The 13,152-nt window shown below is 43.1% G+C and overlaps 1 protein-coding gene across 1 annotated transcript; it reads left to right on the top strand.

Moving 5' to 3' along the window:
• Positions 1-218: 218 nt before the first annotated feature.
• Positions 219-11,441, top strand: prkg2l (protein kinase cGMP-dependent 2, like; the record flags this gene model as incomplete). The annotated part of the gene is made up of 19 exons (XM_079730742.1): positions 219-334; positions 899-1,297; positions 2,163-2,329; positions 2,804-2,917; positions 3,623-3,728; positions 3,854-3,917; positions 4,003-4,080; positions 4,290-4,384; positions 4,611-4,679; positions 5,033-5,131; positions 5,356-5,503; positions 5,966-6,102; positions 7,814-7,903; positions 8,247-8,388; positions 8,674-8,837; positions 9,179-9,301; positions 9,890-9,952; positions 10,225-10,291; positions 11,346-11,441. 19 exons carry the CDS (start codon positions 219-221, stop codon positions 11,439-11,441), a joined length of 2,337 nt encoding a protein of 778 aa, XP_079586868.1.
• Positions 11,442-13,152: the final 1,711 nt, after the last annotated feature.

Below are 13,152 nucleotides of genomic sequence, written 5' to 3'. Positions count from 1 at the left end.
ATTATGTGAAATGCATTGCTCAATATTTTTTGTTTTGCGGCTAAATAGCCTACCTTGTCAGCGAAACCCGACGATATTTTTGCTCCCGTTTTATTCCACAGGGATTCTAGTAGCGATAACATTGACATGAAGCATTGCAAGCGGAGTGTTGCGTAAAGTAACCGGGAGCAGGACCAGAGGGACGGTGAGTGTGTGGGTCTGTACCCCGGGCCGGTCCTATGGTGGCCGGCCGAATCCTGGCCATGGGCAACGGTTCTATCAAAGCCCCGCGGGCGGAGCACAACATCTGCCTGTGCAACAGAGATCCCGCCGGCTGGGATGTGGAGCCCCTGAGGTTGGTCTCCGGTTGATTTTTACAGTATACATTTTTTTTTTTATTATTATTGGTCTTCATGACACATTTTACGCATCTATAGAATTTGTTAAAACGAGTTACGCACTCATTTGTCTTGTTAGGACGTTCTTCAAAGGGGTTTTGTTGAATCTTGTTGTGTTTGTGAGTACATTATATTTTGTATTACATTCAGCACACTTGGATTAGTTTAGCCTCTATACCTTCACTACCAATTAACTGCTATCTTATATTAGTTGAACTAATTTTAGTTAAAAAAGCCTCCTTTTTTTCTCGCCTCCTCTCACCCCCTCCCTCTTCTCTCCTCCCCTCACCTCTCACCTCTCTCCTCAACTCTCACCTCTTTCCTCATCTCTCACCTCTCTCCTCAACTTCACCTCTTTCCTTATCTCTCATCTCTCTCCCCAACTCTCCTCTCAATGCTGCTCCTTCCTCTCTCCCCTCTCCTCTCCCCTCGCCCCTGCTCTCTTCTCTCTGCCCCTCCCTCCTCCTCGGCCTTCCTCTCCTCCCTCTTCCTACCCCCTCCTCGCCCTCCACCTCCTCCAGACTACGTATCACCCACCTGGAGGAGAAGCTTTCCCAGCGGGAGAAGGACTTCCAGGTGCAGGAGCTGCAGATGCGTCTCCTCCGGCAGGAGCTGGATGCCAAAGCCACTCAGGTGGAAAAGCTCCAGGACGCTATAGGCTGCTACAGCCATGCCAACGGCCACCTGGTGGGGACCCTTCCCCCGCCACACGCCCCCCCGCTGCCCCTGGCCAGTGTCATCGACCAGGGCTCCAGCAGCAGGTTCCAACGGGTGGCCGTGGAGGTCCACCGGCGCCTCAAGGCCAAGGAGGGGGTGTCGGCCGAGCCCACCTCAGGGGCCTACTCCGGGGCTGGGGGAGGGGGAGGAGGAGGTCTGGGGGTCTCTGCCGCGGAGAGGGCTGTGGTCCGCAAAGACTCCAAGTAAGAAGATGGAGTGAATGACATGTCATGATATATGATAACTATTATTATTATTTAAATAATTCTAATTATTATTAATATAACAATTGTAGTAATAACGGATTAAACGGATGATAAACTAACTATCTAAATTTAGACTGTTTTAAATAATAATAGTAAGCTAATAATAAAAAAAAAATGTCAAATAGAAATAATTAACAATACCAAACCTAGTAAGCTGAAACCTAAATCTAGCAAGGTAATAAAAATAAACGGGGTGTTCTTTTTGGGCTAGTAAGCTAAAACCATCCAAACACCCACGTAATCCTGTTTGTATAGTGTAGGCGATACTGTGTGTTTACATGAATGATTGTGTCAGTGGAAGCCGTCCATCCATCCTACTGTTGCCACTTCTGAGAGCTCTATTAGCATCGCAGGACAATGGAACCTCTGGGATCTGATGCAGCTCATTATTGGCTTCAATGACACAACCTGGGCTTGTCCCTCCCTCTTTCTTCTCTCTCTCTCTCTCTCTCACTCTCTCTCTCTCTCACTCTCACTCTCACTCTCACTCTCACTCTCTCTCTCTTTCTCTCTTTCTCTCTCTCCGTCTCTGTCTCTTTCTCTGTCTCTCTATCTGTGTCTGTCTCTGTCTCTGCCTCTCTCTTTCTCAATCACTCTCTCACTCTCCTCCCCTTAACTCCTTTCCTCTCCTCTCTCTCCCCTCTCCTCCCTCCTCTCTCTTTTCCTTATTCCGCTCTCCTCTCCATCTTCATTTCTCTCTGTCTCTCAACGTCCACCACTTTAACACCTATTGCCCCCCTCCACTCTCTCTCCCCCTGTATTTATCCATGTGTTTATTGTATTTGTTTGTTTTTGTCCCCAGTACCAAAAGGCTTATCAACGCTGCGATGGTAAAGAATGACTTCCTGAAGAAGCTGGAGCCCCAGCACCTGAGGGACATGGTGGACTGCATGTACCCCAGGAAGTACACCCAGGGGCAGCTCGTCATCCAGGAAGGGGAGCCTGGGAACTACCTCTACGTGCTCGCAGGTCATATCTGCTCATCGCACGCGGTCATCATAAGACATGCCTGTTTGTTTTTCTGTTTCAGCTCCTTCTTAAAGGAGAGTCAAACCCAAACACAATGTGTAGACTGTCTGCATTCAATGACTCCCTATATAGGTTAAACACATGCTTTTGTGTTTGTGATTATTTGAAAAATGAATCAGACTCTTTTTTTGCTTTTCGGTATCTGAATTTGCACTCAGGTTTGTGTACATTTTGGGTCTGAAACGCTATATAACGCTATGTTAATGCAGGCAGTTCTGCGAAGAACCACGTTGTGTGGTGGAGTCCCGACACATCGTCGTTGCAAAGTGTTAACACAGTCGAAGAGCCTTAAAACTTCGACTGTGAGAGAGAAGGGGAGGCAAGAGGTCGAGGGAGGGTAAAAGAGGAGAGAGAAGAGGGAAAAGGATCCCGCTAATCATGAAACAGAACTTTGTCTCTGTGTGGTCTCCACAGAGGGTCTTCTTGAGGTCATCCAGAATGGTAAACTGCTTGGAGAGATGCGTCCAGGGACCGCCTTCGGAGAACTGGCGATATTGTACAACTGTAAAAGAACCGCCACCGTCAAAGGTAACGGGGATAACCCCTGGCGTGTCTCTGTTTCCACTGTCTAACCCCCTACCTACCCCTTAATGACAATGCTTGCTCCTTAATTAACTCTCTTTCTCACTGTCTTTGGATAAAAGCGTCTCATAAATTAGAACTAATTAGCAAACCATTGAACCATTGGCCCTTGTCAAACACAGAGGAATGACTTGTCACACAGGGGATTCCAGGTTTCCTGTGTTTGACAACTGTATCTCTTTAGAGAGATCATTGCAGCCAGTGTTAATTATTCCCTTTGTGACCAATCCCAAGGGGAAACCATATTGTTTGAAATGTCATCCACTGTTGTGTGTCTAAGAATCCTACTATCCTTTGTGACCTGTCTCATGCACAAAATATGCAATGAAAGAATCCAAAGATTTGAAAACAAAATGATTATAAGTAATGTATAAGAATACCTATTATATTTTAAATCAAATAGTGGTAGGATATTTTTCCAATTACTCAGAATTTGAAAAATGTTTCACACAGATTATGCAAATTGAAGATATTGCCGTACAAATCTAATCTCATTCCCAATCCCAAATCATGCAATACATTTTGTCTCATTGATCAAAATGTATCCTCTATTATGCAACAAGACTGCCCTTAGGTAGTTTGAAGAACCTTGAAACATGTGGCTAATGTCCTTCATCTTCTCTGGATGTTATCGGTGTCGCTCTTGAGCAGCTGTGTCCTGCGCTCTCATCTGGGCGTTGGACCGGCAGACCTTCCAGAGCATCATGATGAGGACCACCAAGGCTCGCCATGAAGAATACTTTAACTTCCTACGCAGGTAGACGCTCACCCTATTGCTGAACAACCATTGGTTAAACAAGTACTTAAGCTAAAGTAACAAAGTGAAACATATATTCTCTCTCTCTGTCTCTCTCTCTCTCTCTCTGTCTCTCTCTCTCTCAGTGTTTCTCTGCTCAAGGAACTACCTGAGGAAAAGCTGGCAAAGATCGCTGATTGCCTTGAAGTTGTGAGTGTCCTTTGGTAAATGACATGTACAGATGGGTCCATTTGTTTTGCATCTAAGCCATAACAAATTGTCATTTTTCTCATAGGATTATTTTAATAGAGGAGAATTTATTATCCGAGAGGGAGAAGAGGGTAACACTTTCTTCATCATAGCAAAAGGAGAGGTGAGACGTCTTCCCAGCCATTCCTGACCCAGTCCTGGATATGTCTCTACCAATAGTCCTAATACAACTTTGTACCGTATGCCATGAATTTGGAAGTGAATGGTCACTGAACAAAGAGAAATCATTTTAGCTAACAGATCAAATGACGTCAAATATTCTAAAAAGAATCACGAGAGTAAGACTGGATCTCTGGGTGGTGCTGTGTGCAGGTGTCGGTCACCCAGACCACCGAGGCCCACGCTCAGCCGAAAGAGATCAAGACGCTAGGCGTGGGAGACTACTTTGGAGAGAAGGCCCTCATAAGGTACACCTGTGTGTTGAAGATATGATGTTGCTCTGCTTGTATGGAGCAAATATGCACTGCTTTGCAGTTGAACAACTGATAATTCTCTCTCCTTGCCCTGTGTAACTTACTAGAATGCTACGGAGAGCAATTCAAATTGTAAAAGAAAAGATTTGAGGGATATTTGTCTTACTGGTTTTTTTTACATTTAAACTGCTTTTAGTCATTTAGCAATTTGTCTCCGCAGCGAAGATGTCCGCTCGGCCAATATCGTCTGCAACGCCAACGACACCCAGTGCCTGGTGGTGGACAGAGAGTGAGTTGTCGAGACGAGAAGATAAGATGTCATGTGATTGTTGTCTGTCATTCTTACTGTTGGAGTTGAGCTTAGTATGGTTGCATTGAGTTAAGATCCATTTTGTTTAGGGCTTAGTTGGGTTTAGCTCAGTTAAGTTTAGCTTGGGTGAGTTTGGCTGGGTTTAGTTTGGCTCAGGTGGGCATTGAATTGAGTTAAGCTCCATTTTGTTTAGGGCTTAGTTGGGTTTAGCTCCGTTTAGTTTAGCTTGGGTGGAGTTTGGTTTCATTTCTCCAGACCACTGGTTTTAATGTATTTTCCCTTTAGAAACGTAATCAGATGGTTAGGAGGTGTGTTCTCTGTGTCCTCTGTAGGAACTTTAACCAGATGGTGGGAACGTACGAGGAACTGCAAGCTTATCTGAAGGAATACGTAGCGGAACTCTCCCGCAGTGACGTGAAGAGAAACGCTCTGTGAGTGCAATGGATAACGCAGACAATCACGCACGCACAAGCACACATGCATACAAAAACACGCACAAGCACGCGCGCACACAAACACAAAATTATAAAAACACAAAATATGAACTACCATTTTTTTTTACATATATAATAATAATTGCAGAAATCTCAGAATGTAATATGTTGGCATTCCTGGCCATCCTGGGGTAAACATAAAGTGAGAATTAGTGTTTCAGTCCCCAGTCCCCGCAGGCAGACTCCCCGACTCAGCAGGAGTGGTGTCGGCTGCAGGACCGCCTGGCCCTGCTCCCCCACCACATGCCCTTCCAGCGGCTGGAGGTCATCGCCACCCTGGGCATGGGGGGCTTCGGTCGCGTGGTGCTGGTGAGCACAACAGGGAGGACGCCGTCTGAGACGCTGATATGTTCATTACTACGTCCTGTTTACTTACTACTTGCTATCTACGAGGGCTGCGCTCAACCAAAGACATTTTGGTAGACTGAAATGCAACATGCTCTCTAACCAATCGATTAGTCGATGGGGACGAGATGATCAGCACGTCATCTCTAGAATAATTTAATCGGCCACAGTGCATTGAATGCCCTCTACCTGGTGAGCAGTTTACGTTACACTATTTGGTCATACTTTTTTAACAAAATGATGCAACACCGACAACTTTTTTGACATGGTGTCAATTAGTTTGGAGACGACATTTAAGAGTTCTTTCTATCCACTCAAAGATACGCAATGGCAATATAATGCAAGAGGAAGAAAACTCAAATATCAAGTCACAATTAGACATTTTAAAGCATTCACACACGTTGTTTCTCCCTGGTTGTGTGTCAGGTGAAGCTGGAGGACGAGAACTCCACCTTCGCCCTGAAGTGCATCAAGAAGAAACACATTGTGGACACCAGGCAGCAGGAACACATCTACTCTGAGAAGAACATCCTTCAGCTCACCAACTCACCCTTCATAGTCAGGTAGAGGAACACTTAGCTAACCAACTCAGTAACCATTCATAGTCAGGTAGAGAGAGAAGAACATGTAGCAAACCAACTTACCCTTCATAGTCAGGTAGAGAGGAGAACATGTAGATAACCAGCTCAGCCGTCATAGTCAGGCTGAGGAACACTTAGCTAACCAACTCAACCTTCATAGTCAGGTAGAGAGAAGAACATGTAGCTCACCAACTCACCCTTCATAGTCAGGTAGAGGAATATATTGCTAACCAACTTACCCTTCATAGTCAGGTAGAGAGAGAAGAACATGTAGCTAACCAACTTACCTTTCATAGTCAGGTAGAGGAATATGTAGCTAACCAACTCAGTAACCCTTCATAGTCAGGTAGAGAGAGAGAGGAACATGTAGCTAACCAACCCACCCTTCATAGTCAGGTAGGGAGAGGAACATGTAGCTCGCCAACTCACCCTTCATAGTTGCACAGCACTAGAGGGTAGTTAGCATTATCTGTCTAATGTGCATGTTGTAATATTTTTCATCCGTGTCTTATTAGAGCAGACACAAACAGTGTTTGTTCTCAGTTTGCAGGCAGCAGTGTTCTCCTGAGGTATCATCGTAGATGTGCTCTGGTGCTCTGGGCTTTGTTTTGGCCGTTAATTCACCATTATGCAACACAGCAGAACACATCCAATCAACTGAATCTGGAAATGTATGCAGCGGGAATGGAACCAACGTTTCCAAAAAAGGGGGATGGAAAACAGGATAAAAGGACCGACCATGGCACTCTTAGAAAAGATGAAAGAGATTCGCAATTGATCGGGTGATTTGAGTGTGACAGGGAAAATGACATGCGCAGCCAATTAAAAAATGACATTCTCACGTTTTTCGGGGGGGGGGGGGTGCATGACAAAGTTCTTTGTACAAAACTAAAATGACATTGGTTGTCGCTGTTAAAGACCAGAAATATAAAAGTACGCCATACCGGGACCACTTATTTTTAACACCCTAGGCCTTTACAATATTATTGATATGAATGATATTAAATGATGCCTAAATTATATTATTTCATTATAATTTAAAGGGAAACATTTGGGGGATTATCTGCTCTGAGAGTTGGAGAACAAGAGAGGCCCGAAGGTCAGAGTGAAGGTTTCCCAGGGAGGTTTCCAGGGCGCGCAGGCCAGGGGAATGCTGCTGAGTGCTCCCTCTCTCGCTCACTCTCTTTGCCTCTGTCTCTTTCCCTCTTTTCCTGTCCTCCTTGCTCCCTTTTTGTCTCTGACATTTCACACACAAAAGCTTCTTGGGAAATGCTGCCATGGCCTGACACTCAAGGACAGGTGATTCAGGCAGGAGAAGAAGTTCATTTTAGCTCTTATTTCTCTGAGCAGGATCTGTTCTTTTGCTTGTCTTGATGTGGAGGAAACGTTATAGAGTGAAAAGCCATTTTTGGACTGTTTTGTGTCTTGTTGGGTTTGAAACAACAGCATGTATCCAATCTTTGAAATAAGTTTAAAGTCCTTTCTGTTTGTCAGAACCTTAAGTTTGTTATTTTCCAAATAATTCTCACAACCTGTATTTTTTTGTTACAACCAAGCCACACCCCCAGTTATTGATTCCTCAGGTAAACCTTCCAGGTTATTCTGCATATTTGCATTTTGGACAATGACAAATTAAATTAATTTAAAAGTCCTTTGTATGTGTGTGTTTGCGTGCCTGCATGCTCGTTCTCAGGTTGTTCCGGACATTCAGGGATGACAGGTGTGTGTACCTGCTTCTGGAAGCCTGTCTGGGCGGAGAGCTGTGGAGTGTGCTTAGAGACATGTGAGTGGAGGTCTAACATTAACAAAGTATCCTGCTGTTTTATATGTTATTGTACGTCACTTGGCACAACAGTTATCATGATGAATGTACTAAACAAATCTTTCATTTCAAGCAAATTCATCAGTATTAGTCTGACCAGCAAATCAGATCACATATAAAAAAATGTGTGGATTTTTTAGTAGCCCGCTTTTTTCCTTATAATTACTATCACATTTTGTTAAGTGGTTTGTCAGCTTACATAGAAACGAGTTACAGCCGCCGACCGATCAGAGCGATGAATCAGCATGAGCTGATGTATGCCCCCTCAGTTGGACTGAGAACAACGTGTCTTTTCTTGCTCCAGGAACTTCTTTGATGACCCGACGGGCCGGTTCTGCATCGGCTGTGTGCTGGAAGCCTTCGAGTACCTCCACATCCGGGGCATCGTGTACCGGGACCTGAAGCCAGAGAACCTTCTGCTGGACTCGGAGGGCTACGTCAAAATGGTCTCCTGATCACTGGATTGATCATTTTAAAGCTGTATACCCCCCCCTCCCCATATATTATATCTATATTATTATTAATTATTATATAAACAGATGTATTTGTATTTAATTTATCGACTTTATTTGTGAATTATAATAATAAGACATATACTGTTTTGAATGTGTTTATTGTATTATATATCGTTTTATTGATTCCCACCAGTTTTCCCCTAGAAGATCGTTTCTGTTTCACGTTTGCTTTACTGTCGCAAAGGTCTACATTTGTGCTTTTCCGTTGTTTCTCAGGCAGACTTTGGCTTCGCTAAGAGGATCGGCCTGGGGAAGAAGACCTGGACATTCTGCGGGACCCCGGAGTATGTGGCCCCGGAGGTGGTCATGAACAAGGGCCATGACTTTGGGGCCGACTGCTGGTCCCTGGGAATACTCATCTTTGAGCTGCTCACTGGAAAGTAAGTGATGAGCTTGAAGACAAAAACACATTTATAATGACTTCTGAATACAATTGGCTACAAATGAAACAAAACTCAAGGTTATCTGCTTTTACTATTTATGTGGTTGCAACTCTATATAGTTAAGATTTTGTTGCTTATTATCATCAAAAAATTATTTATAAATCATAACCCAAAAATATGTATTTTTAACCATGTCGGTTACATCCATGCGCTTCTGTGTTAAATAAAGGAAACATATTTAAGGAGTTGAATGCAAAATAGGTGAAATGAATCCTGTTGAGGAGTTCAGAGCATAGTGAGGGCGTCCTCACCAAGGTCCCTGTTGGTCTCTTTCCCAGCCCTCCGTTCTCTGGCACAGACCCCATTAAGATCTACACCATGGTGCTCCACGGCATCGAGAAGGTCGACTTCCCCAAGAGGATTGGCAAGCGGCCCGATGACCTTATCAGGAGACTCTGCAGGTGATGCCCCAACCCCTCCCCCTTACCTTAATTCGAGCCAGCGTCTGAATACACTGTCAGTCGCTTTGGGTGAACACGTCTGCTGCATGACTCAATAATGAATATGAAGTCCTAGCGGCTGGTGATTGCTTTGTGGCAGGGCCCAATGCTGAGAGAGACGAGGGGGGTAAACGGCAGTTTGTCGTCGAATTAGCTCGTAATGGCGGTGGAGCCGAGAGTAGGACCTGAGGTTGTTAGATTGGATTAACAGCATTAGCTCCTTGTTTTTTAATGTGATCTGCTGCTGCTGCCTCCATGTACTCTCATTTAGCCAGGCCAGTGATAGGCTAATTCAATATTGCTGCTAATCGTTTGTACGGTATGAACAACAAATGAACGGCACAAGATGTCCGATATCGTGCCTGAAAGTACCTTATATAACAGTTCTAATTTAACTTCCACACGCCCTGGTGTATATACTGTATAGAATTCATCCATTCATGTAAAAAAAGATGTGCACTGGGGTTTGTGAATGTGGTTAAAACATACATATCTTGAGAGTTGATACAATACAAATGGATGATCCAGAACCCTGTGTGTTTCTCTCAGGCTCAACCCGGTGGAGAGACTAGGTAACAAGAAGAACGGCATCCTCGACATTAAGAAGCACAAGTAAGTTGGCACAGCTGACATCTGACCTCTGTCATGTTTTTCACCTATCCATCAGATTCTACCTGTTCACTGAGCGATTCTGCGTGTGTGTTTGTGTGTATGCATGTGCGTGCGTATACCATGCACCTGTGTATATCATGTGTGTATTCATGAGTGATTAGCATAAATCTATAACGACATATATTAATCCATATACAACTGAATATTATACATATGATTCAACTTACTATAGTGGGTGTCATGTGACCTTGTCATCCTTGTGCCTCATGGAGGTGGTTCCAGGGCTTCAACTGGGATGGCTTGCGGCACCAGAGGCTTGTATCCCCCCTGAAGAGAGAGGTAATGCCTGTCCCCCCCAAACCTTCATTACATGCCACCCCCCATTATTACATCACTCCCCCCTCCCAACCCCACATATCTATTTTTAACTTATTCCTTCATGCAGAGCGGAGCACTTCAGTGTTTTTTATTCCAAGTGCTGTGACATCGGGAAAGTATCGTCCCAATGAGGGCATTGTAGCCTGGCTGTGTCTGTGATGGGTTGGTGAGGGGACGCCATGGTATTGGTTTACATGGCACAAGATAAATTAAATATTTGCTCATTTGAGACAATCATCCAGGGACTTGTACTATAATGGAGGCTTGACACCAACAGCTGTTTTGGTTTGTATTTGGAAGCATATGATAATATAAAAGGGGTTCAAAGAAAGATACAGGCTCATTTCAATAACTAATATTAATTCTGAAATGTTATTTTTTGTTTTTTATTTTAATTGGTTATGATTTATATAGTTTGTCACTGTTTTTTAAGTTGAAAACGGTTTTATATGGTACTTGATTAATAATTTGAAAATCAATAACATCCTAGCTTATCGATACTGCTATCCAGACTACTGGGTCCTGTAACGTGACGTTATGTCTAGAGAGACGAGTCATGTTGTACACATCAAATCACTTGGCCGCAAATACACATCGATTACCTTGCCAGCTACACAGCCACCAAGTGAGATATTCCATCCAGCTTCTTTTCTGAAGCCCAAATTTCTATATTATCTGCCCTCCCTTAAATTGTAGGTGAACACCCAAATCTCTTTGCAAGGCTTTACATTTCTCACCTCCAGTTTTCCTGCCCTGTGACTGTGAGTGTATATATATACTGTATATTGTTTTTTTTTGGATGTATTTATTTCAAACTTTCAATAGTGGTATCGATCAAGACTCAGATCATTAAGCCTTCTCAGAAATTGTATCAATGTCAATGAAGATTAATGATCCCCATCCATGCGTTTTATTGCTGCGTCCAGTGCTTCTCGTGCACTCAACGAAACATCCCTATTCAATCTATGAATAAATAATGAGATGGTGTCAACCGCTGAGCGTGGTGTTTTGCTAGGTGAGAGGGCCGTTGGACCACAGCCACTTTGACGTGTTCCCCCCTGACCTGGAGGAGCCCCCAGAGGAGCTGTCTGGCTGGGACAAAAACTTCTGAAGACCTCCATTCTACTCCAGGCTATTACTGGGTCTGCTGCGTCAGAACCAGACCTTGAATAAATCAGACTGCAGTGTTTGCGGCTTCTAAAACACCACAAACACGGTGGTTTGTCCTTCCTGCTGTAGATGAAGTGCAGAATTTTACTGAATTGTTTATGGGAACATTTTCCTAAATTCCCTCTCTTTTGATACTGTATACACCATTTTTCAGACAATATGTTTGACAACTCAAATCAACTTTTTTCTACGTGGGATCTTTTTTACTAATGTTATTCATATATTTGACAGCGTGGGCCTGGCTTGCTCTGAGAGCTATGCTCCCTTGGAGGTCATGATATCCTATTTGTGTGTGAGTCTATGGTGTTGTGAGTTTGTGGCTTTTAGGATAGCTATTATTTGAATTGGTTATTGAGACCGAGACAGCCGGTCCTAATGGAAGGAGGCTCATTGGCTGGGTCAGAGGACGTAGAGGCACAGCTGCATAGCATCAGAGCTGAATGTAATGAACACACAAGCAACGGATTGACCTGAAGTGCCAAAAATGAAGAACAGGCCAATGCCTAAAGTGTACTATGTATGACTATGTGTGTATCACATAAGTTGTTGAAGAAACCTGTCCACATCTAGGACTATCACCTTTTCAAAGATGACCACCTTTTCAAGGACTAGTCATCCTTCACACCTGAGCGACATGTATTTTTTAAGGATTTTTCTTCTGTATTTTTGTCCTAAATTAGCAATTTGCTAATGCCTCTCTTAACTGTATATGTTTCTAAATGTGATTTTCATATTGAGGATGAAAATATAATTAAAATGTTTCTTTAATGCGAGTTCAGTTTATTACATTTATTTGTCAGGGACTATAAACCAAAAAAATAATCTTGCACAAGGATAGGAGATGCATTTCAAGAGCTTTATACTAGCTGGTTCTCATCTGCAGTCCCTGTACTATAAAAACTATAATAGCATTTTAATTATTATGGCTATAATGTAATATATGACCAGTCCCTCCAGTGAATATGGCATTATAATTGAAAGGTATACAGTAAATAAATAAAATATTCTTGAAGCTTTGTCTTTCAAATATAAGGTCTTGAATATAATGATTAACAGTATTATTAATCATTACGTTTCTTTCTATTAAGGTATGTATCATTCCAAAGATTAGGGTTACAGACCAATTTTATTAACAAATGAAAATGGATTAAGGAGATCCCAATCGGGCTTCGTCAACTCAAAACATCCTACGCTTGTACTCATATATTAATAATGCATGTCCCGTGGGAATAGCTGTTTCGTCTGTGTTCCCCTGGATTCGTTGATGTGTATGTCGCTTGGGTTGAACGAGGGCAGATGGCGTTTGAACAGCTTGAGTTCACTGAATGAACTTCTTTCTTCTGTCCTATAGTGGGCGTAATAATTCTGTAGGCGTGTAAAGCTATGTCCTCGCATTGCACACATTTTTTACAGACGCCCCCTGGAGGGCAGATGACAGTATGTCATCTGCTTTTTGTAATGGCCTGAGTTATGCTCACAAAAATATTCTTGTTGCATCCAAGGAATGCAAGCTACACTTGAATCTCAATGTTGCAGATGATTAACAATTGCAATAAACGCATTGTTTCTCTCTTAAATATACTGGAACTGCCACCAATGCCAATTCAAGTAAAAAAATGCTGCAGATAAAGTTTAAACCTGAGAATCTGGAC

The sequence above is a fragment of the Pollachius pollachius genome, assembly GCF_949987615.1.
Source record: "Pollachius pollachius genome assembly, chromosome: 2".
NCBI classification, from domain to species: Eukaryota; Metazoa; Chordata; class Actinopteri; order Gadiformes; family Gadidae; genus Pollachius; species Pollachius pollachius.
This window is presented reverse-complemented; position numbering and strand designations above follow the sequence as displayed.